Source organism: Cynoglossus semilaevis, chromosome 5 (genome assembly GCF_000523025.1).
Source record: "Cynoglossus semilaevis isolate Cse_v1.0 chromosome 5, Cse_v1.0, whole genome shotgun sequence".
Lineage (NCBI taxonomy): Eukaryota > Metazoa > Chordata > Actinopteri > Pleuronectiformes > Cynoglossidae > Cynoglossus > Cynoglossus semilaevis.
In genome coordinates, this window is record NC_024311.1 from 7,888,375 (window position 1) to 7,911,045 (window position 22,671).

The 22,671-nt window shown below is 43.2% G+C and overlaps 1 protein-coding gene and 3 non-coding genes across 5 annotated transcripts in view; 2 read left to right on the forward strand and 2 right to left on the reverse strand.

Moving 5' to 3' along the window:
• The window catches only part of adamts18 (ADAM metallopeptidase with thrombospondin type 1 motif, 18), a 35,759-nt gene that overhangs the window by 5,988 nt on the left and 7,100 nt on the right, over positions 1 to 22,671 (reverse strand). Inside the window, exons 4-19 of one of the 2 annotated variants that reach the window (XM_008310279.3) lie at positions 16,957 to 17,269; positions 15,818 to 16,032; positions 15,145 to 15,228; positions 14,717 to 14,876; positions 14,412 to 14,517; positions 14,040 to 14,177; positions 13,791 to 13,944; positions 13,306 to 13,401; positions 12,635 to 12,783; positions 10,391 to 10,563; positions 8,788 to 8,918; positions 8,447 to 8,570; positions 7,556 to 7,800; positions 3,694 to 3,814; positions 2,515 to 2,641; positions 292 to 496 (exon numbers count right to left, since the gene is read on the reverse strand). In XM_008310279.3, the coding sequence (XP_008308501.1) occupies positions 292 to 496; positions 2,515 to 2,641; positions 3,694 to 3,814; positions 7,556 to 7,800; positions 8,447 to 8,570; positions 8,788 to 8,918; positions 10,391 to 10,563; positions 12,635 to 12,783; positions 13,306 to 13,401; positions 13,791 to 13,944; positions 14,040 to 14,177; positions 14,412 to 14,517; positions 14,717 to 14,876; positions 15,145 to 15,228; positions 15,818 to 16,032; positions 16,957 to 17,269 (2,541 nt within the window). Of the gene's footprint in view, positions 1 to 291; positions 497 to 2,514; positions 2,642 to 3,693; positions 3,815 to 7,555; positions 7,801 to 8,446; positions 8,571 to 8,787; positions 8,919 to 10,390; positions 10,564 to 12,634; positions 12,784 to 13,305; positions 13,402 to 13,790; positions 13,945 to 14,039; positions 14,178 to 14,411; positions 14,518 to 14,716; positions 14,877 to 15,144; positions 15,229 to 15,817; positions 16,033 to 16,952; positions 17,270 to 22,671 lie in introns of those variants that run through there. The other variant, XM_017032322.2, reaches the window with a different exon arrangement.
• trnam-cau (transfer RNA methionine (anticodon CAU)) lies at positions 2,860 to 2,932 on the forward strand. Its single transcript has one exon. It is a non-coding gene; the product is annotated as a tRNA-Met (tRNA).
• Positions 3,309 to 3,381, forward strand: trnam-cau (transfer RNA methionine (anticodon CAU)). Its single transcript has one exon. It is a non-coding gene; the product is annotated as a tRNA-Met (tRNA).
• trnam-cau (transfer RNA methionine (anticodon CAU)) lies at positions 11,899 to 11,971 on the reverse strand. Its single transcript has one exon. It is a non-coding gene; the product is annotated as a tRNA-Met (tRNA).

The following is a 22,671-nucleotide window of genomic DNA, read 5'->3' on the forward strand; positions in this document are numbered from 1 at the left end:
TCACTTTAAATATCTCAGTATTAATAACTAAAAACTGTAAGTTCCTATATAAATTGAATTCCCAGCAGCATGCTTCCTAAATGTATTACAAACTTTCACTTTGAGAAGCGTTTTCAAAATAAAAGTCTTTGGAGAGCTTCTGTAAAAACATTAGCCACATAACAAACCCAGGGTACACACACAAACGTCAGAACTGCCGAGGGCATAAACTAGGCTTCAGAGTGAGTTTTACTTTTAAGAACTTTTTTAAATCTATTCTATTCTATTCTATGTTTCTTCGACAGAACCCACCTGAGACCAGGATCCTGTGCTCCACTCTGGTGGACATGCCTGGGTATTGCACGGCTGGACCTGGGCTGGAGAAATGACAGGGCACAGGTAGTGGGCCACGACCTCGTCCCTCTGGTATGTGACCTTTCTCTGGCAGCGTAGGGTCCTGGTCTGCTGACCTCCTCCACATGAACGACTGCAGGGCCCCCACTCACCGGTCACCCAGCTGCAGCAGAGAGCATCGATAACAGAAAATCATTTAGGTGGAATAATAACTGACTCTTGTAAAAGTAGATATAAATGTGGGCGTGATGTACAGTAGGTAGCTGTGGGACAGTGGGAAAAGTACCATTATACCCTGAATAACTACTTAGTACTATCAGAGTACTTCATTTCTTTTCTACCACTTCTTCACAGAGAGGGGTAAGTGAGGGGTGAAGCAGTGGGGTGCGGGGTCGGGGGTAAACCTTGGATCATTCACAGGGTCACTGATATAGAGAAACACACAACCAATCACACTCATTCACACCTGTGGTCAGTTCAGAGTGAAAAGCTAAGTTAATCTGCAGATGGACTGGATTTGAACCAGTGACCTTTTTGCTGTGAGCACTGGCCACTCAGCCACCGTGCGGCTCTGTCTTGTCATCACTCAGACTCTTCCCTCTCCTCTCCTCCCCTCTCCTCCCCTCTCTGCTGATGAAAGTCGACCGTTGCCTCTAAAATAGCAGCAGTCTTGGCCTGGGCACAGACCAGGGCAGTGATTAGAGTAAATGACTGGTCTGACAACCACAGGCTTAGAAGAGAGACATGGTGAGACGGGCAGATGTCTCTGTCCAGTTCTGAGAGGACACGCTGCCACAAAGAGCGGCTCTCCTCACCGCCCAACCTGCTGCAGGGCAGAAGAACGCTTTCATTCTCCTTCAGAAGCCACAGACGAACCAGGCAGCCAGACCAAGCTGCAATTAGGAAGTAGGAGCGATGTCAACCATCGGGACTTAAAAGTACTGGTTTTGGATGTTTGGCTCTGGGGCTGTTTACCTCACCTCACCCCCCTCCCCTCGACCCCCCATGTGTTTTCCCAGGTTTATAAATAACAATACATCATCAGGAGAAAGTGGCTGAAGCTCTTCACTCCGCTGCAGGCCACCACTGACCGCAGTCTTATTTTTGTCCTTAAAAACTTTCACTAACTGACACTGTGTGTGGTTCAAGTGTGTCAAACTGCCGGGGCGAGGACAGGCACTGATATGAAAGTCAACTGAATGTAGGCATGACTTTCTATATTTCTATATATAAATATACATATATATACTGTATGTATATATTTATATACATACAGTATATATACATATATACATAAATATATACAATATACATATATATGTAAAACATACATACACAATTTGTAGCTTTTCGGCTCCAATCTTCACCTGTTTCATAGACCAGCAACCACCACTGTACCTTATAGAAACCAGTACACACTTGGTCTCTAAGTTGAGTCCACGCGGCGTGTGTCGTGGTTCTCTGCCCTGCTCTCTGTAAATCAATGCTGTAAATCGAGCCAGCTCAGCTCAACTTCTTCAACCACAGGCCTGCACAGAACGAGGTTCTTTATTTATTCAGTACTTTTGTAACTTATTCCCTTTTATTGCTCGTCAACCGGGCTTCTCCTCTAGCTTGCTGCGATGCATAATTCTCAGCCTTCTTTAAAAATGCATGCCACTGAGTGGAACATCAGGGCGACCGAGTTTAGCATTAGCACCACATTAAAAATTAGGGAAAGTCGAGAGGTTTTTGGCAGACAAATATGAAAGGGATCCAGACAAAGAAGTCAGACTTTTCTTCTTTTTCTGAATGGATGAATGAATGTTCATTCAACATCTACTGTCCTCGCTTCATGACAAACCAGTGGAGGGTGCTGTAGAAAACACAGCCTCCCTCACAACCCAATGAATTCCTGCCGGGAGTCCAATTACTCTAGAACACTTAGAAATAAATGTCAGTGATTTTTTTTTTCTTTCAAACTGTCTTCACTTATGATTCAAATACAATTTCACTCCATTTCTTTCAGTTCTCACAGTTCAAAAGAAGTTTGGTACAAAGATCACTAGAAACAGACTGATCACAGTGGACAGTTTGTAGTTCCTGACCAGCAACAGGCTGGTCTCTGACCATGTATGTATGTGTATGTGTATGTGTGTGTGTGTGTGTGTGTGTGTGTGTATACAATGCAGCAGCACTTACTATGCAGGGCAGGGCTGTGTGTTGCACAGATGGGAGCCCAGCGTTGGTCTGGTGAGGGGATTACACTGAGTAGAGTTGACCTGGACCTTCAGGTCCTGCAGACAGATTGCCTTGGTGGAGATCCGACCTAATGACAGTGAGTGACAGTTATCTGCATCGTATTTACAATTGGCTACAGTATGTTGTACTGACATTGGTATAATAAAGAACAAAAGACACAGACACACACACACATTCCTTCAACTAAATCTAATCTGATCCTAATCCTTATCCTAACTTGACCCTAAACTTGACCCTAGAGACTTTTGTTCTCATTTTTTCCCACAAATGACTCCATAAACATCAGCCTCGTTGGCGCAGTAGGCAGCGCGTCAGTCTCATAATCTGAAGGTCGTGAGTTCGAGCCTCACACGGGGCATAACCTTATGTTGTCAAAGAATGAACCCCTTCATCAGAGTGACTTATTTTCTTTACTTTAATTATTACAAATGTATGTGTAATTTTAATCCTTGACCCACCACTCATCTCACCATAATCCTAACTTCAGATTTAGCCTTGAACCATAAAATATCCTGTCATTCATTAAGGGCCTGTAAAAATGTCCCCAAAAGAACAAAGTCCCATCACAACTCTTAATTCCCCCCTCCCATTCCAAAAAAATGTCCTCACAAGTATAGCTTTACCAGACAAGCACACACAGCTTCTCTTTCTAATCTGACCTTAATTCTTATCCAAACTTGACCCTAAAGACTCGTTTTGTTTCCAGTTTTCCCACGAATAACCCATAACCATCAGCCTCGTTGGCGCAGTAGGCAGCGCGTCAGTCTCATAATCTGAAGGTCGTGAGTTCGAACCTCACACGGGGCATGATCTTATGTTGTCAAAGGATGAATCTGTTCATCAGAGATTCTTACAGTGAATTATTTTATTTAAATTAATTATTACAAATGTACGCTTTATCTTAATCCTTGACCCAACACTAATCTTACCATGATTCCAATCCTAGCTCCAAACTCAACTTTCAATCACAAAATATCCTGTCATCCATAAAGGGCCTGTATAAAGTTCCTAAAAAGACTAGAGCCCCACCCCAAAAAATGTCCCTACATGTATATCCCTACCAGACAAACACACATACACACACAAACATGTACTTAGCCCATTCAAAGGCAGACTCACCCCCAGCACATGGAGCTGAGCAGTCAGAACGCACCACGCCCCAGCTGTAGTCAGGTTTCCTCTCGGTGCGAGGTAGAGTGTATTCCCACACCACACCTGGGTTCTTTCCCTGCAGCAGAATCTGAGGAGAGAACGGAGTCAACATTTCCGTCTGAAGGTACATTTTATCCAAGGAACTCAAAATAATCCTGAGCAGAACTTTAACTACGAGCTCTCATATATAATTTAACAGCAGCATGACAAGAAATGAACGCAGTCTCTGAGTTGAAAATGGGAAATTTTTCAACAGCAGACAGGAAGTCAAGGAGGCTGGTTACAAATTACAGGTTAATGTAAGTTTGTGTAACAGCCTGTATTTCATGTTGAGCTTGTTGCTATAAAAGCAACATAATGTCACTGTGTTCTTCTACCTGAGATCAGGTAAATACAGGTAGAAATGCACTGATCGACTGGTCAGTGATCAGAAACCTGATGGTGTTGTTTAAAAATAAAGCAAAAAAAACCTGATGGTCTCTCATGGACTGAGGACCATGGATGACATCTCTGCTGAGTCAGATGTATTTTGTTATATATCTATGTATATAAATACATATAAATATACACAAACACAAACACACAGCTACCACCAACCACATGCCCTGTATTCCAGCAAACCAACTCTCACCGATCCTCGCTGCTTTGCCAAATCACATTTTTCCCCTGATCCTCCAGAAGACACACACACCCTGGAAGATTGGAAGCCTTCTTAAAAACCTAATGCTAAGTACACCCTGCTAACCACAACCACAGCGTGAGCATTGTCTGCCAAAACAGAAACTTATATTCAAACATTCACTTCAGGAAGACATGTCCAACCCTGTCTTCCCCACTATTGCCCCACGTTCAGACATCTGTTGCCCACAGCCATAATGAGTCTGAGAGTCTGAACCGTCAGATCTGGTGCAGGAGATAAAAATAATCACCCTGCCATGGTGCACACGGTGACCTTACGACCTCCTGTGGTCACAGATCACACTCATTAGTAAAGAGTGTAAAGAGTCCTGACACTAACACAGCCTTTAATGAGTATTATTGCAACATATAAAAGTTGGATGCCAACAAGGCAGTGAGTGTAAACTGATAACAATGTTTGTATCACACTCTGTACTGCTGTGTTTAGACCGATTAAGAACATGATTTATCATTTAGCAGTAGAAACCTCAGTTCATCCTCAGTATGAGTCGGGGTTTGAACCAGTGACAGACGTCCAGTAAGGCAACAGAACTAAGCACTGTTCCACACAAACACAAACCCTGCAGTAGAGTCATTCAGTTCCTGAATCGTCCATGTTATTGATTCAGATCCTTGTACTGAATCAAGACCAAAGAGTCCCAGTTAGTCCAGTTAGTCCTGGTCATCTGAGTCCTTTAAAGTTGCTGCTGAGCAGACAGCAGGAGTTAGTGGACTTATGGACAGACATTGGACTTATCACGCTGAGCAGACAGCAGGAGTTAGTGGACATTGGACTTATCATAATCACAATCACAACTTATCATGACTCCATTCACTGACAAGAGTTACCAAAAACCACTGAAAAAACTGATGGATGCATCAAGTGGATCAGGTGACGGACTGGAGTCAAACGACTCATGACACATGAGTAAGTGGACCAATAGTTGAAGAGTTTCCACCTGAAACACGGAAAGCCTGGATGATAAGGTTGAGTCAGTTCACCGACATGAGTTAGTTCAAAAGTTGCTGCTGAGTGAACTGGTTCATTTGAGTGAACTGGTTCACTTGAGTGGCTCAGAACAACCCCAGTCCATAAACCGAACCACAAAACCACCACTACTCAGCAGTACTGCAGTACTAACTTTACCCTTCAGACCACAGAGACCAATTTTTGACATTGAGTCTTTTGAGAAAAATAATTCAAGTGAAGCAAACACAGATGTCTCTCAGTCCTGCACGTCGTCCCAGCTTCTCCTTCAAACCTCCAGAGGCAGCTATATTTGTATCTCCTTCCTCCTTTAACCCTTGTAAACCGCTCCTCCACCCACCCCCCACCTCCTTCTCACCAGCTGTGCACTTGTGAACACCTTGTCACAGTTTACACCCTCTCTCCTCAACATTTGGTTTTCTTTAAGTGTTGGAGGCTGGGTGAGGACCCCCCACTCCTCCCACCAACTCCCCCAAGAATCCTCTGTCTCTCTTCTCTGTGTTTCTGTGACAGGCCCAGTTAGTTCGATGGTTTGACTTTTTTCATTTGCAGCTGAAATCCTTTGGGGCTGCCTTTAAGTCCAACATCCAAGAATTAAATTTCTGGACTGTTAATCTTTTAATCCCAATCTCCTCTCTCTTCTTTCTTTGACACCTACTCTTCATCATCATCTCCCTCTTTTGGTAATTGCACGACACATTTCTAAAGATTATAGTCTGTGGCATCTGCAGATTAACAATCTGCTTCATCTGACCTCGCTGCTGGACATGATCTGGACACTCGTAATTAAGACACGGCAGTCTGTTGTTTCAGAGTCAAATGTTGAAGCTGAGACTTAAAGAAGACGATGACATCACTACTTCAGAAGCACCGAAGAGAAAACTTGCGTCAGATATGAAGAGCTTTTAAAGCATCAATTCCAGATTATTGACGGAAGAATCTCTTTTGGTTCATCCCTTGATCAGCTGTCACCACAGTCATGCTTTTTATATTTATATTTATATTTATAATTTTTCCAGATTTTTCTGATTATAAAACAATGTGTCTGGTTGTTTAAAGTGGATCTTAAACTAACAATAACCTGTGAACAAAACACCAACAAAGTACTTTTTGAATAACGTTAATAACATTGAAAACATCGCTGCATAAATGTCTGACAGAACTTTGCATCAACCCATACGGACGCTGTCATTTTTATTTGTCCTGGCTATAAACATTTATTTTCCTAAAACCACATGGGACAACTAAAAAGGACAAAGTCCTCGGTAAATAAAACCATTGTTTTTCCTAAGTAGATTGGACTGTGTGACAGGAAGACTGTGGCAGTGCAGAAATGATCGCAATGCAGCTAAGAATAAGAATGGAAGTCGTCCCCAGGGCACGATCCTGGAGATTATAATTAAAAGAGTGCGTCTCTGCAAACCATCATGTTGCACAAGTGAACAAAAATAAGAGTCCAAACGCCGTCTACGACAGAAATCCCACTAAAGTGTCCACAAGCTGAAGAGTCTTTTTTTAAATTGACCAACAAAAACAATTCCTGATGGTCAGTGAAGTACCCAGTACTTCAGAAACACATCTGGTACTACAGGCACGTCAATCCCAATTTACTGCAGTCCTACACTGGTATGAGGTAATGAAAGAAGGCAAACTATTTCACCAATGGAGTGGAACGCAACTAACGTCTCGTCTTCACCTGGTTTCTACTTTTGTTGTTTCAACGCAGAGTCAGGGTTCAAGCCAAAATAAATGCTTTCACTGACAAAGTTATGTGGGAAGAACCTTCATTTTAGACTCGGCGGGCGTGGGGGAGGGTCACAAAAATAAATCACTCCGCCCGTTGTACTGCTGTTGTCACAAAGATATACCGACCCAGCAGCACAATGGGCTGATGGTTGACTTGCCCTCTGCAAGTTTTCAATTTTTAAAGCTCCACTGAATACATTCAAAACTCAAACCTCTACCAAATGACCCCCCGGACCACTCACTTAACACAGCAGGGCTGATGTAACCGAGCGCCCAAAGTCAATCCCCACCACAGCTTTACAAAAACCTAGCCTGGTTCCCCACCCAGCCATCTTTTTATGTGAGCCCCATCCTGTTCAGACAGTCCTGTCAAAGCTAATTCATGCTAACGGACGTCACCCAGTGGCAGCGGCTTACTTCAAACACCAGCGTCTCATTAGTCGGTCCGGCAGCATAAAGGCTCTCGGGCTGGTTGGACGAGCGCTGGTACACGAACTCGGTTCCGCCAAAGTGAAACTTTCCTGGCCAGTCCACAGTCCAGTCCCCTGTCAGGTGGTACTTCCTTTTGAGGTTGCGTACGGCCAAATAGCTGCTGGACGCCACCATCTCCTGTATGTGAATGCTCCTCGCCCCGGTTGGTACTGTTACCACGGAGTAGTACTCTGAAAAGTGTAACAAAAAGTAGATTTGTTGAGGACATTTTCAAGCATCAAAGACATCGGTCCATTATTAATTTTTCAGTGTAGACAGTGGACGTGGTGTCCAACCTGCTGTCCTGAAAAGCTCCATGAAACCCAATCCATGAAAGTGGACAAAACCTGGTAAAGCTCCATGAAACCCAATCCATGAAACTGGACAACACCTGGTCTTGTCCCAGGAGCAGCAATTTTTGGTATTTTGTGAACAATGAGTTAAGAAACTTAGCAGTGTGAACCTTTATTAAAAAACATTAAATACTCCTATGGGCCATACAAATTGACTTGGTGGGACACATTTGGCCCACGGGCCTTGAGTTTGACAAATATGCACTAGCTCATGGGTCATTGTTGAACCAGAAGGCCTGAACAACCACCTACATACACTAATAACACTCCCCCGACCAGCTGTTCCTCCATTACTGTTCTGGTCGGCATGAGGTAATAAAGACGTTTAAATCTGGTCGGCATGAGGTAATAAAGACGTGTAACAATCCGAGATTTGAGTCAAAATACCCAGAAGCCACTCATCGCACCTCTGAATTTGTTACTCGTTACGAAGTGTGTAAAACCTTTACTTCAGATACAGGTAAAAACCAGGACGGATCATTACCATTGGCCCATTGTTGAACGGTGTATTCTCCCCTGAAGAACCTGCAGGTGGAATTGTCTCCATTACAGGCTCCACAGGCGTCCAGAGAGGCTTTGGAGCCCAGAGTCTGGTCACAGCCCACTGCCTACAACAACAACAGGGCTAGTATCAGTACCAGGAGTGCTCGGATACACTGTACTACCCACTTCTGCTGGGTCGACTACTCTTCCACAATCTAATTGACCAATCACGTTAAACATATCTGACAATTCTAAAAAATTATTTGACTAATTTACTTCATTCTAAAGGAATCCAGTCATATCCCTTTTCATTCTTAAAATTATTGTAACATGTCCACGTACCTCACACACCCCATCGATGCACACACCTCCCTCCCCATCGGAGCAGGTCGTACCATCTTTGACCTTACTGGACATGGCGAAGAAGAAGTCAAAGTCCTCGGCAGAGCAGTAGAGTTTACAGGTGTCTTCAGCTGCAGAGAGGACGAAGATGAAGATGAGGGTCAGTCAGAAAGTCCTCAGACAGATGTTTATCATTTCTGCAGGTGTCAGCTGCGTGACCTTTGACCTAATCAGATTTTTATTGAACCCTCGAACACAAAGCATTTTTTAAAAATCTAAACAAATTGTCTAATGGTTGAACAGCCCTAAACTTCATCCACAGATTATTCATAACTTGTCTGAAAATGAAATGTTAGAATGAAGTGAAATGGAAGCCTGCAGTGACAGTGTCCGCTTCAGTGTACTGTATTTGATGTATTCAAATCTGTGTACAAAGTACCCTGCGGGGAGTGAATTGGAGAAGACAGTGACAGTGATTGCACCGAGGGAAATTCACGTGGGGCAACAGGTTTATTTTGTAGTTCAGATCAGTTATCGCTGACAATTCTCCGCAGCCATGTTTGATTAAAATAAATGACGATGAAGGTGACTTGGCCCCAGGTCCCAGAAGGCAGTTCAGACTTTGTTCATTTCTACATCACCTCCCATCCATCAACAGCTTAAACAGGCCTGGGACTGCGGCCAAACACACTGCTCTCCCTCACTCCTCTCTCTCCCTCCTCCCTCCTCTCTCTCTCACTGTGTAACAAAGCTGGCCTGCGGGCGTCCCTTTTAAATCCATGCCCGCTGTGTCAGAGAGTGCAGGTGACTGCATGTCTCCCATTCACATTACACAGAATGATCTTTTCCTCCAGCTTTTTTGGTTTTTAATCACTACAGCAGTAAAAGGAGGCCGGTTTTACAGAAGCACTTAATGAAAGAGATTTGGTCCAAGAAAGTGCAGCAGGCTGACAAATAGAAAAAAAGATCCACGGAATTAAAACAGGAAAAATCTTGCCCCGGGGCAATCTGTTTTTGTGTTGGTGTAAATGCTGCCGTGTTCTTTAAACAATGAGACCTTTTTTTTTTTTTAACTTGTGCAACATGATCCAGGAGCGCTGCATATTACATTAACAAAATAATCAGTATGTATTTTAGGTCCGACACACAGGTACAAGACAAAATAAATTTAAAAAAATATTCAATGAGCAGTTATTTAGCACATTTACATGAGTGTGCATTTAGGGGGGTTCTAAAAAGGCCAGGTCATTTTCAACTAGATTTAAACTACAGCAGGCAAATGTGGGTCGCAGACCAAAGGTGGGTCGTGTTGTAGACAGATTAGGCCAGATGATAATATTTCTTTTAATTATGAAAAATATATAAATAAATATTATATATATATATATATATATTCCCTGATCTATTGTAAAAAATATATTTTCCATTACCACACTGTACCTTGAGATTTTCTTTTAGTTCAATCTTTGTATTTCAACTACTTACCAGTAATATATGTAACATAATAACATGCATCAATGTAATCAACTGCATGGTGCATTTTTTGCATGCATCAATGTAATCAACTGCATGGTCATTGATCATTCATTATCAGACACCTCACCGTCGACTTTTGTGTAGGGCTTCCATTTGTAGTACCAGCCTCTGAAAGGCTTGCTGTTGAACTCGGCACACTGCTGGGCCCTGAAGTCCACACTGGTGGGAGGACAGGGCCAAGTGTTGCACAGTTGATTAAAGCGACTGGATCCAGTACAGAATTTTCCATTGTTCTGTGGTCTAGAAGACAAGACAGTAGAGAAGACCTTAGAACTGAAATAAAAATGTACGACATTGTCTTCACTGCAAACATTTCACATCAGTGTCAAGAAACAATGTATCAAACCAGTCTGGTCATTACACCGAGCAGTCTACTAGTGTGGCCCATATGGTAACTTGCTCATGGTGGGTCAGTGGGACATTATGGTACTAAATACTCACCCAATCAAATCATTTTAATCCAAAAGACATTGGAAATACAGTACACACTATACTTTGATAAAGACATTCAGTCTAACTTTCATAAAAAAAAAATTCTTTCCCAAAAGTCTCGTGTTGAGGTCATTCCCCTGGCCTGACACGGCCTTCACAGCATTTAATTAAAAACTCTTCCATGCCCCTGAGGTTTGATGAGCCCCCCACACCAACATGAGATTCAACTCCTGAAGGTCAGATGTCTCTAGGTCGCCTGCCTCATCCCTGTCTCGGGAATTCCCACATGGACACACACTGCAGTGGAACGGACCTCTGTACAATTAAATCAAACCTTCCAGGACAACAGTACAGGAGGACCTGATCCCATTAGGACACTGCCCCCCTCAGGTGTCAAAAGTAAAATGTTCATTACAAAACTGTGGCTTTCCAACTCCCAGCAGCTTCTCCATCCTCATGGATTTTTATGTGAAATTGCATTAGTGGATTTAACATTTACCACAGATTAAATTGTACTGATTGCCCCCACATCACTAAGCAGCCGCCCACCCACCGAAACACATCAGTATCAACACCCAGCAGTCAGCGTTTAGCTGGATCTGCCTATTATCCACGGTGGCTGCCACCAAACCATCCTTAACGCCAGAGGAGTGATAAATGAAGCTGACAGCTAACCTGCTTTAAAGGGCTCCACGGCTCTGTCTGGTCTGTCAGCCGTGGAGTGTAATGTGTATCATATGAGAGCTGGTCTGTCCCTAAAAACATCTTTGATCCCTCAGCAGGGATTAGGAGACAAGTTGGCTGTGACCGACAGGACGGTAACATCAGCATCTGCCTGGTTGCACGGTGAGCGGTGGAGACGTCGGCTGGGTGTAAATAATCTGACTGCATATCAGTGAATATCTGAATGACCTCAGAGGAGCAGAGATATTTCAAAGTACTTTTATATCCCAGCTATGAATACTTCACAAATACCATGAGAGGAGTTTGAGGTTTAAGATCTATTTAGGAGTGAGGACTAGGGTTAGATTAAGGATTAGGATTAGGGATATGTGGGTAGGAGACTAGCACTGACTATCAGAGGAAATGGTTTTAGACCCAACTTTCAACCACCTGGTCATCTATACCACCTCCAAAAAGTTATGCCCCGTGTGAGGCTCGAACTCACGACCTTCAGATTATGAGACTGACGCGCTGCCTACTGCGCCAACGAGGCTGATGTCTGCACTGTTGTGGCGAGACTCAGCCCTTCATCATCGGGATGTTGTGCAGTTCAACACTGAGGAAGGTGATACTTTGAGAAGATTTACAGAATAAATTCAGATTAGAGTGAGGATTAGGATGTATTTGTAATATATTACAATTAGCAGCTCAGTCTCGTAATTATTCACAAGTTTGAGCTTTTAACCACACGGGTAGAGGCTAATATTCTGCAGGTCTCCACTGAGGGAGATGGTATTTGGTTGGTTTGGATTAGAGTCTGGGTAAGGTCCTAGGTAGGGTCAGGATTAGGATTAGAATCAGGATTAGGCATAAATTTGTAGGGGTTACATTGCTGTGCTAGGAAATGATTCGGGTCTATGTAAAGTCCTGACAACACCAGACTGTGTGTGTGTTTGTGTGCAGGGGTGTGTGTGTGTTCCAGGTCTTTGTTGACAGCTAACTGGCGCAGAGACGCTACAGGTGTTTAGAAGAAGAACCTCGGGAAAATAAACCTCCACGGTTGGATTTTTGGCTCGAACCTCGACTTGAATGTTTCCTGACACAGCAGCCACTTGACAACATCAATCACTGCGTCATCTGCTTGGCTAACACCTCCCTATGAAACCATTACAAAGGTAATCTAGTTAAAAGACAATGAAGGAATGCTTTGATGTACCTGGGATTGTTGCAGGAGCGTTCCTTGTACATGACCCCCCCTCCACAGGTTCTGGAGCAATCTGACCACTTGGACCATGATGACCACTGACCGTGGACTGCTCTAGGACCATGCTCCCCAAATTTAACACACTGACCCCGTCGACACCACTAGATTGAAGACAAAGAGGGAAATTAGACACAGAATAACACAATTTTTAGGAAGAATCCATACAAAAGCAGGAGTTGCTGTCTTGACTGATTTTCCTGTTTGGACAAATTTAGTACTACACCTGGACACACACACACTCTGTCAAGCTCCTGCACAGGCAAAGAGACCACACCTATACTAATCCAAGCCAAACCCTGACTTCACCCACATCACACGTAATTTTGTTGTACAGTATCTTTTCAGCATTTTATCACCATGTCATATCATAATTAGTTAAATCATTCATGGAAGTTAGCATTAGCACAGAACCTTTGACAACTGGTCATTAAGTTGACTCAATGAGTTATTTAAAGCAGGGGTGTCTCATTTGGTCAACTTATTTTGGTGTGTCGTTTTCCCCTTTTGTTTCATGCAGAAAAGTACATAAAATAAATCTTCAAATTTAGTGAAATATAGTTTTACAAAACACTTTTTACTGGTAACCAGGTTACCTAAACCTGACCACCGTGACCTTTCCTCACCATGTCTGCACCACAGCTGGTTCCCTCTGCAGCAGGCATAAACTTGGTCTCACATCGATGTCCTGCACGATGACACCACAGAGACTTACAGATGTCCTGGTAACACACAGACACAGAGGTTGTTTAGAGTTTTTCCATCATTCTGTATTTTTTACAATGATGTCATTTTGTAAATAAAACCACTTCAAACCCAGGTGGATGAGTCCAAGTGACACCATATACAGTTTTTGCCCTAGTCCGTTTCCCAGCAATTACCAGAGAAAAGATAGTAGTCTAATCTAATTTGAGCTAATCTAATCTAATTTGAGCTAATCTAATCTAATCTAATCCAATCCAATCTAAACATTGTCTTTTGAGTATATAGTTTGCAGTTCCAGTAATAACAAACTGAAAACAAAGTTTTCCACTTCCTGTTTTGCTCTCCAACATCTGGTGTAGAATATTCTGGAAGTAAAAACCAGCATTAATGTAAACCTGTCACTCACCTTCACAAAGTCAAGGCCGCAGAGTTTGGCTTTTGAGCCAAACTGCCACTTGCACTGTGTGTTGGCGTCATACAGTTGCCCAGGAAGTTGCTCGGGGTATTTGTACTGACCAATCTGCTTAGGCTCGTCCACTAAACAGGAAGCCTGGGGTGTTCTGGTGAATCAGCAAAAACACCAGAGTTGGTGAAACAGAGAACAAAGAAACAACGTCTGCATGTGAACAACACCCTCTCAGAGGGTCAGGCCCACCGTAGGAAGTGGCTGAGGTACTGTCGACTACAGGTGGACCAGGAGAAGACGCCGTTGTTTCCAGTCAGAGTTGGAGACATGATGGTTCCTTCTGTTTTACGACATGGGTTTCCCTCTCCATCGTGGATCATCCCGAAACTGGCAGAAATGACAGGGTTGGAAACTGACTTGAGCTTGAAGCAAGGCAATGATTTTAGTTGTTGATACCAGAGTTTATCTGCAGGAGGTAACCACCCCAGACTCTCCAAAACAACACTCTGACTTTAGTAGTTTGTATTATGACCACACACAGTGTCATCAACATTCTGTTTAACTACAGTGAGGACTGTGGTAGGGTGTAGGCTCATCAGCAGAAGTTGTCCCTAAACTTACTTGTGTCCGGACTCATGAGCGATGGTGAAGGCCAAGCCCAGTCCTGTGTCCTCATTGATGGTACAACTCCTGTACTTACTGCACATGCCACTGATGGGAGCAAAACCTGCACCAACAAAGACACAATTCCAGTAACTAGTCCACCCGAAGCCTCCCCCGTCCCCCGTCCCCCTCAGTGGTCCAGTCACTGCCTTCTGTTATGCTGTCTTTAACTTGACCACAGCAATTATTTCTGTCAAAGGTTCAAGTTCATGGTTTTTGAAGTGATGACCAAGAACGTTGTCACTGTGTTAGCATGCTCTTACCCAGGGTGTCACAGGGTTCGTTCTTCCAGGAGCAGATGTCTAGTCCGGTGAGGAGAACGGCATGATCATGCCGCCTACCACCTTTCCCCAGGAGACCAGACTGCCACTGACAGAAACTGTTGAGGGACTGATCCGCGTGGTGATTTATGTTCAGGCCCAGCTGGAAGAGGAGGCGGGGAAAAACAAATACAGATGATTTGTGGCTTAGTGAGTCAATCATGTTTGTACGCATCCTTTAATCTAGTGGGAAATGCACAGGAAGAGCTTAGCCAAACACAACTTTACAAGGTGGTTACACCCTGAACCGAATCACAGGAGCAGCACTGAGAGAATAAAAACCATAAACACCTAAAGATAGCTTTGTTTTAGTGTGACCAAAAACCAACTGGCCCAGACTGACCAACAAAGCCTGTCCTGAATCCACTCACCGGATCTTTTTCCAGTAGAAGCAGACTGACCACCACAATGTTGATGTCTGTCCCAATGGTGCCATCTTTGAAAAGACTTGAGACCTACAAAAGGACATGAACATACCATAAGTAACAGCAAAGAACCATGGGTAATTTCAAAACAATGTGTCGGGGGCAATACAGTGTATGTAAGGTAGCGTATACCATTCTGGCAGGTATGGTAAACCAGGGGTGCCCAACCCCTGGTCCGGGGACCGGTGTCGGTCCGTACGCCATTTGGTACCCGGCCACAATGGGACACAGTAAACAAAATGTACTTCCGTTTTACTAATTTACTTCATCCTAAAAGTAATCCTTTACTGTTTTCATTCAAAGATAATCTGTCAATGTTTTTAACTTCATTCAAAGGTAATCTGTCAATGTTTTTAAACAACAGGTCAAAGGTCAGGACTCTAATACTAACAGACGAAAGTCTAAAAGATGTTTTATTTTGAAAATGTAATGATCCTTCAACGATGGCGCGGTATTACCGTAGTAACGGCTGATACCGTCCAACTGGTCTGTAGTACAAAAAAGGTTGGGGACCGCTGTAGTAGAGTACAGTACATCATACATGTTTATGTATTTTTTTGTTAGAAGTATTAAAAAGCCCCCCCCCCACGTTTCCCTCGTCCCCTCCCTCTTGCTCTACCATGTTCATGACGGTGAGGATGTAGGTGGTCACGTTGTCCCTGCCGTGTTTCTCCAGCATCTTTCTGTCTGCCACCACGAGGGTCTCCACATTCAGACCCCCCACTCTGTTGGAGTCTATGGGCGATCTCTTTGCCCTGGCTTGACCTTCCAACTGTGGAATCAGAAACTCATCTGGCATGATGAAGCGGTCACCAGGGGGGGGCTTCGGAGCATCTACAAGGGCAAACAGATGGAAAGGAGGGGGGAGTGAAGGGTGAATGAACACACTTCCCTGGACTTATGTCTGGTGGTAGGAATAAAGAATAGCATTTCTCTAGGAATTTTTCTTTTTACCCTTTAGTGCTAGGAAAGATAAGGCTGTAATCTCAGAAAGGTTTTTAAGCCTCAGGTTGCTGTCTCACAGATGTCTCAAATAGATGTGTGATAAAAACATTTAAAAAAAAACCTCTTGATTGATAAAAGGATTACGGTCTTTTTACTGAGATGTCCTGAATTACCATTTGTATGGTTTGATGATCCGTCGTCTTAGTGAAATATTCTACCTCTCCTCAACCATGACGATTAGCTGTTGTCGTGTTCGTACTAATGCAGACTCTTATTTAGGGAAAAAAATACTTGAATCTGGTTGTATTTCTAGAGTATGACATTTAAAGGGAAATATGACAATTAAATAACTAATGAATGGGAATCATTAAAAAACTGTACCAATCTCTTTAAAGGTTGACGACGGGTTTGGTAAAAATTAGGTCATTCATTCATATTTTTAGCTTTTAAAAACGCACAATTAAATAACTAATGAATGGGAATCCTTAAAAAACTGTACCGATCTCTTTATAGGTTGACGACGGGTTTGGTAAAAATGAGGTCCATTCATATTTTTAGCTTTTAAAAACGAATATATATATAGTTCAAAAGCAATACTACAGTATGTAAATACACTTGGTGAGATTTAAAAGAATATTTTTATTCCTACATAAAAACATAAAAAAAGTCCACTTAGAGACAAGTTTCTGAATTTGATCCACTGTCTACAAATCAAGTGACTTGATCATCTGTACTGTCAGGAAGAATCAACCCTGAAACCAGTGAAGGAGGAAAATGAACAACATTAAAGGAATAGAAGGTTCCCTTACATACATTGCTTGCGGCGTCCGCAGAAGTACTGCCTCTGCAGGGTCTCCTGATGATGAAGACTGTGGTGGAGATGTTCCAGCTGCTGCTGCTGCTGATGATGATGATGATGATGAAGGTCTGGAGTCTCTGGTTTCGAAAAGCTGTTGTGTTGTTGTTGTTCATCGCCAGTCAACTTTTGGACAATGTGTTCAACGGAGCGTTTGTAGACAACGTGTGGGTGGTGACCACTGGGGGCACTGTAGTTGTGCTGTTTGGCCAGATGTTGAGGTAGTGGAGCAATTAAATATTCCTCCTGAGATACACGAATAAATCCAGACTAAAAAAAACAAACAGAGAAAAGAAAGTTTTTATATTTTGACAACGTGACCCACACCCACAAGGCTCAACAGGGTCACTGCGGTGCTTTGACTCTCCTCCTGGAATAGAGTGTCCTCAGCTGCCCCCTGAACTGAGGATCCAAACTAATGAACCTTAAACATTCCGTCTCTCCAAATAATCCAACCTAATTCACTCCACTACCCAGGAAATGTACACAAAATACCTGTGCAATCACTCAGACACACACACACACACGAAACCATACATTCACCCGCTGCACTGGTTTTATCAAAAACATAAACCCACTGACCCACTAACCTCTGGTCATGAGAAGGTGTACAAGGGGGAAGACGAGGTGAGAGAGAGAGAGAGACCTGCTAAACTTCTGACAGAGTGACCTAATTCCACCCAGACCATCGCGGGGCAGAATAATCACAGTGGGGACAAAGGAGGAACCATGTGGAGATTCTAGTTGTCAAAACTGTGCCTCAATATGTGGCAGACTGCCATGATTGGTCCACTGTGTTTAGATGTCGCTTCATCTCTTCACACTCCAATCACTTCTCTTTTTACATCCGTGTTCTGTGGCATGCTGGGAAGTTTCACAGAAACCTGATCATTATCATCCTGACCACACGTATGGTCCACATGGTACACTAGTTTGTACTTTGGGTTGCACACTGTAAATTGTTGAAATTCCTGCGTGAACTTCTTGTAGGACAGGGGTTTTCAAAGTGAGGCACACCTCCCCAATGTGGCCGCCAGGTCACTTCAGTGGAGGCACAAACCCAAGAAACTGGCTAGCTTACTAAGCTAGCTAAATTACATTAATCTATACTTCAAGATTCTTATTGTCAGATAATCGAGGTGCAGTTTTACTCTGACATGAGACGTGTCCTTATCCACCATGTCTCCCACTGCCTGACTGCTCCTTCATGAGGACACCCCAGCTGTGGCTCAGTAGGACAGGTGGGCGGGGGCACTTTTGCTGTCCTTGAAGAGTGGCCAGGCAAGCGGGAAGACATGGTGAACCACGTCTTCATTAAAACAGCTGACAGGGACACTTCACAGAGACACTTGAGGAGGACAGGCGCTCACTGTCCAAACATGTCCAGGTAAAACCTACTACTGTTTAAGTATAAGAAACTTCACATATTTAAAAAGAAACACAGAGAGTAGACACATTTATCAAATGAAAAAGAGAGAAACCAGGACCTGGGCCGGACTGGCTGCAGATCCATAAAAAAATAATTGGTAGTGAAAAGAGAGCTAGCAAAGGTCAAAGGGGGTGAGTCCCATCAGAACACCACTGTCACGTCTTGTTTGCCCATTGTTTCTTCTGTCTTTGGCTCTGGCAGTTCCAACAGACCTGGCCTGTTAGAACACAGGCCTCATCAGAAATTCCCTTTTTACAACATGAAAGACTTTTCCTTTCTGACAACCTCCTCCTGCTGATACATATCACTGTTATCAGCAGGCAACACAGGAGATGTAGTTACACCTCCCCTCACCCCACCTCACCCCACACTGGTCTTTCTGGGTCAACGTGAAAAAGTGCTTTTGCAAGAACACAATATGAACCTTTAAAAGACTGAATTAAACCCACCCTTCATAGAACTGCAGTATAACTGCAGCCTTCTGTAGGCGCACTCGTAATCATCACATTTCCTCACATTTGTCGTTCTGGCCTTGTGTCTGTTCTAGATGTCAAACTTTCAGCTCTTACATTGAAATAACACAAAAAAGGACATGTGTTTGATGGGTGTGTTAGTTTCTAAGAGATGCAGCTCAGTACCAGGTGACTCCCTCCCCAGGTGTTGCTGACAGACCAGTGTGTATCTTAGCCTGTCAATGACTGTGTTCAGATCAGCATTATGAAGTATCTACAGAAGTTTTCTGTCTAGTTGCAGTCCCATTTCTCCAGCTCTCCTTCACTGCTGTCCTTGCTGACTGATTACAGGCCGGGCCATGCCACTTCCTGTCCAGCAGTGGTACTATTTTGAGCACTTGAAATAAAATAACGTTTTGTTATGTTTTCGTGGGTAAAGTCACTGCGAGACGTTCCAACAGACGATCTCTGTTTCGAGCAACATACTTGGGGAGAGAAGGCATCAATTGCTCATCTCTGTATAAACTCTCACTCCTTTAAAGGTTTTCCCAACATGATATTATAAGGCAAATGAGTAAGTGCTTACATGCTGTTAAAGACTGGGGTCCAGTGGCAAGAAGCCTCAAGCTGGTGATTACTGCACTGGCAAGCACATCTGCATGCCGGCTTAGCCAGGTCACGTGACCACAGTCTGTGAGGCGGGGGGGGGGCTTTAAGATGAGGAGGATTTAGAGATGTTCAAAGCCCAAGTTCCAACAAGCAGAACGATTCGCATAAGTCTGGTTTAATACCCGATGTTTGCATTTTCATACTTTAAGATTAGTGGGTTCAGATACTTTAAACAGAACATTAAAAATAGAGGCAGTGAGGAATGAAAAAAGCTCAAAATATAATAATAATAATAATAATAATAATAATAATAATAATAATAATAATAATAATGCAAAGTGGAAACATCAAGTATAGCTAAGCCATCTTTCTCAGTACTGGTTAACAACTGAACTTATCTGTTTATGTAATAGTATCTGTCCATTGACCTCCCAGGTCAGGTTCCATTCACTCCTTTATGTCTTTATGAGCCGAAAGACAATAAGGCAGACGTGATTCTGATTCTGGGGGTATCTGAGGACGACAACACAATTTGACCCTGTGGTGTGCTAACAATGTGACTGATGCTATGCTGTCAATCATCAACAATGGCCACAAGAGGGCACTGTCCAGAATCGTGGCAACTGAATGCAGCTACTGTAGCACTGGATATTAAAAAACATAATCACTAAACTGTGGCACAATAGTTTGAGATGAGAGGTCATCAGAGGGACCGCTGAAAATGATCTAATTTCCCTTGGGTAGAAAATGTTTTGTTTACCGCAAATAATTTGTCTCTGTTCGACAATGCGGGATTGACAGGTAGAACAAAATACTCTTCTTTGTGTGTCTTTCTTCAATTCTTGTGAGTATATCAGTGTTGTGTTCAACCCCATCTGTCATCATCAAGTCAACGTGTGCAGCCCCAAACAGAAAAGTAAGTTAATAGTCTTTCCGAGTAAATCTTCGTTCATTTTCAAATAAATGTTTAAAAAAAAAAGTGACTTATGGACGGGTGAAACTTGCATGTTACTTTTCACAACTAAAATTTTTGACAGATGTCGCTTAAACTCTGATGATTACCATGCATGTTTTACAGTGGGTAATTGGCATTTTAATTATAATTCAAATGTGTTAACATGTCTTTTTGTTTGACTTAAAATGTATGTTCAAGTCAAGGGACCACAGCGGTTTGTTATTTCACTTCATGCCAAGATGGAGAGTGAACACAACATCTGGCACACAGATCTAAATTAGACTGTTGCAGAGTGTGAACACATTCAGACTTTTTCTGCTGGGTTTGAACAGTTAAGCTTAACAATGTGAAAAGATTTAATTACACAGCACAGCTGCTGCTACTGGAGGATCTGTGAGAAGGCCAGAGTCATTTACAATCAGCGCATTTATCACAGCATATCTGGAAAACCCTCCTCACGTACAGCGCAAATGACCACAGTGTGTCAATAGCCCAAGGTCCAGTGGTCGTTGTCTGGCCCACATTAATTGTCTTTGAACGACCCCACATCACCCTGCTCTGAGCATATCAGGGCAACAGAGTGGAGAGGGTGCGAAGAGAAACTAATAGTGACAGATGAGTCGTCGGTCATTTGGAGCCTATGGGCAGAGTTACACTCGTTATCCACAGCAGGACACGGGAGGGCGACGGCCGCACGGGTCCATACAGATGGAAATGTCCTCATTCAGTGTGTCGTTAACTGCAGTCCGAGTTACGGTCCTTTTAAAGACTGAAGATACAGCAGCGTTGTCATGTTAACGACAACCTGTTTTCATTTGAATGAACCGATGAACAAATGTAAATGTCTGAGCAGAAGTCATATACTGATCTTTCACATCCCAAGACAACCTGTAGGAACAGTGTCTTAGTCCTGATAGATATATGCTAAATACATGCTATATACACTTGTTGCATGCTGATATATGCTAAATACATGCTATATACAGTAGCTTGTTGCATGCTATCGACCGATAGCATCTAGCATGACGGTGGCATCTCAGCGCCACATGGGTCATAGTCATGGGTTCGATTCAGAGAAACAACCATACTTGGTGCCACCTAGGGGCAGCTTGTTGCAACACAAGACTTTCCCAAGCGTGGGATCAATAAAGCTGATATTATCATTATTATTATTTCGTGCCACACAGAACGATATTAACATTGACTACAGCTGGAGAAGGTCCGTCACCAAAGGTGGAACCCATTAGTCCACATCTACAACATCTACAACATCTGCCTCCGAGCCCACAGGCCCAGCACCGTGCCTAAAACCAACATGTTTGTCCCAACAACAACACACCAATACATTTGTCAGCGTGTGTCAGCGGAGCTGCACCCAGATTACCGCGCCTGGACCGCTTCACCACAGCATCAGCGAAAATAAACGCAACGGTGACAATAGTAGGTCAGACGTGATGCATGGGCTCTGTTTGGAGAAGTTGCAGCATCCACTTCAAGTCTTGAACACCATCCATTAGTTTTCTGTGAGATGTAAAAAGTGCACACACAAACACACTCATCCTACACCCATGCTGAGAACCTGACCTCCCTCTCCTTCTGGCATCTAACAGTGGGCACTACATCACTGTCAACATCCAGACCACCAGGGAACTGCTCTGGGCCACTATTCTCTTGTAGCGCCAAAGCTCAGAGCTCCTCTGCGGCCCAGCCCAGGCCCAGACCCTGAATTATGGCCAAGCGAGAGCGGAACATCCGAGTGGGAAGTTGTTCCAATTTGTTGGCCTTTATAGAAAATGGACAGGTACAAATGGCTTGAGTTCTACCTGGAAATCGTTCATTCAAATGCCATTTTTACACAGAGAATTCTGGGGGGATTTAAAGGACAATGGAAAACACACACATCAAGTGTTGTCTCTATTCCCAGCACAATGTATGAGTTATCGTGTGCTGTCTGTGAGCTCCAGTAGAACTCTAAAGGGATTACGGCATTGACATGTTAAATATTCCAACAGAGCCGGGGCTTTTGGGCAATTGTTTTGGTTTTCAGATGTAATTTACTTGTCTTGTCAAAACATGGCTGTCATTTACACAAGGCCTGAGGAGGAGAACAGAACGTTTTGCGGAAAGTATCAATTTGATGTAAACTGTTTTTAAATCATACCATAACAGACAGGGGCGGTTTACTCTACTTCATGTTTTTTTTACTGTCTTATTAAGTATTTTGAGC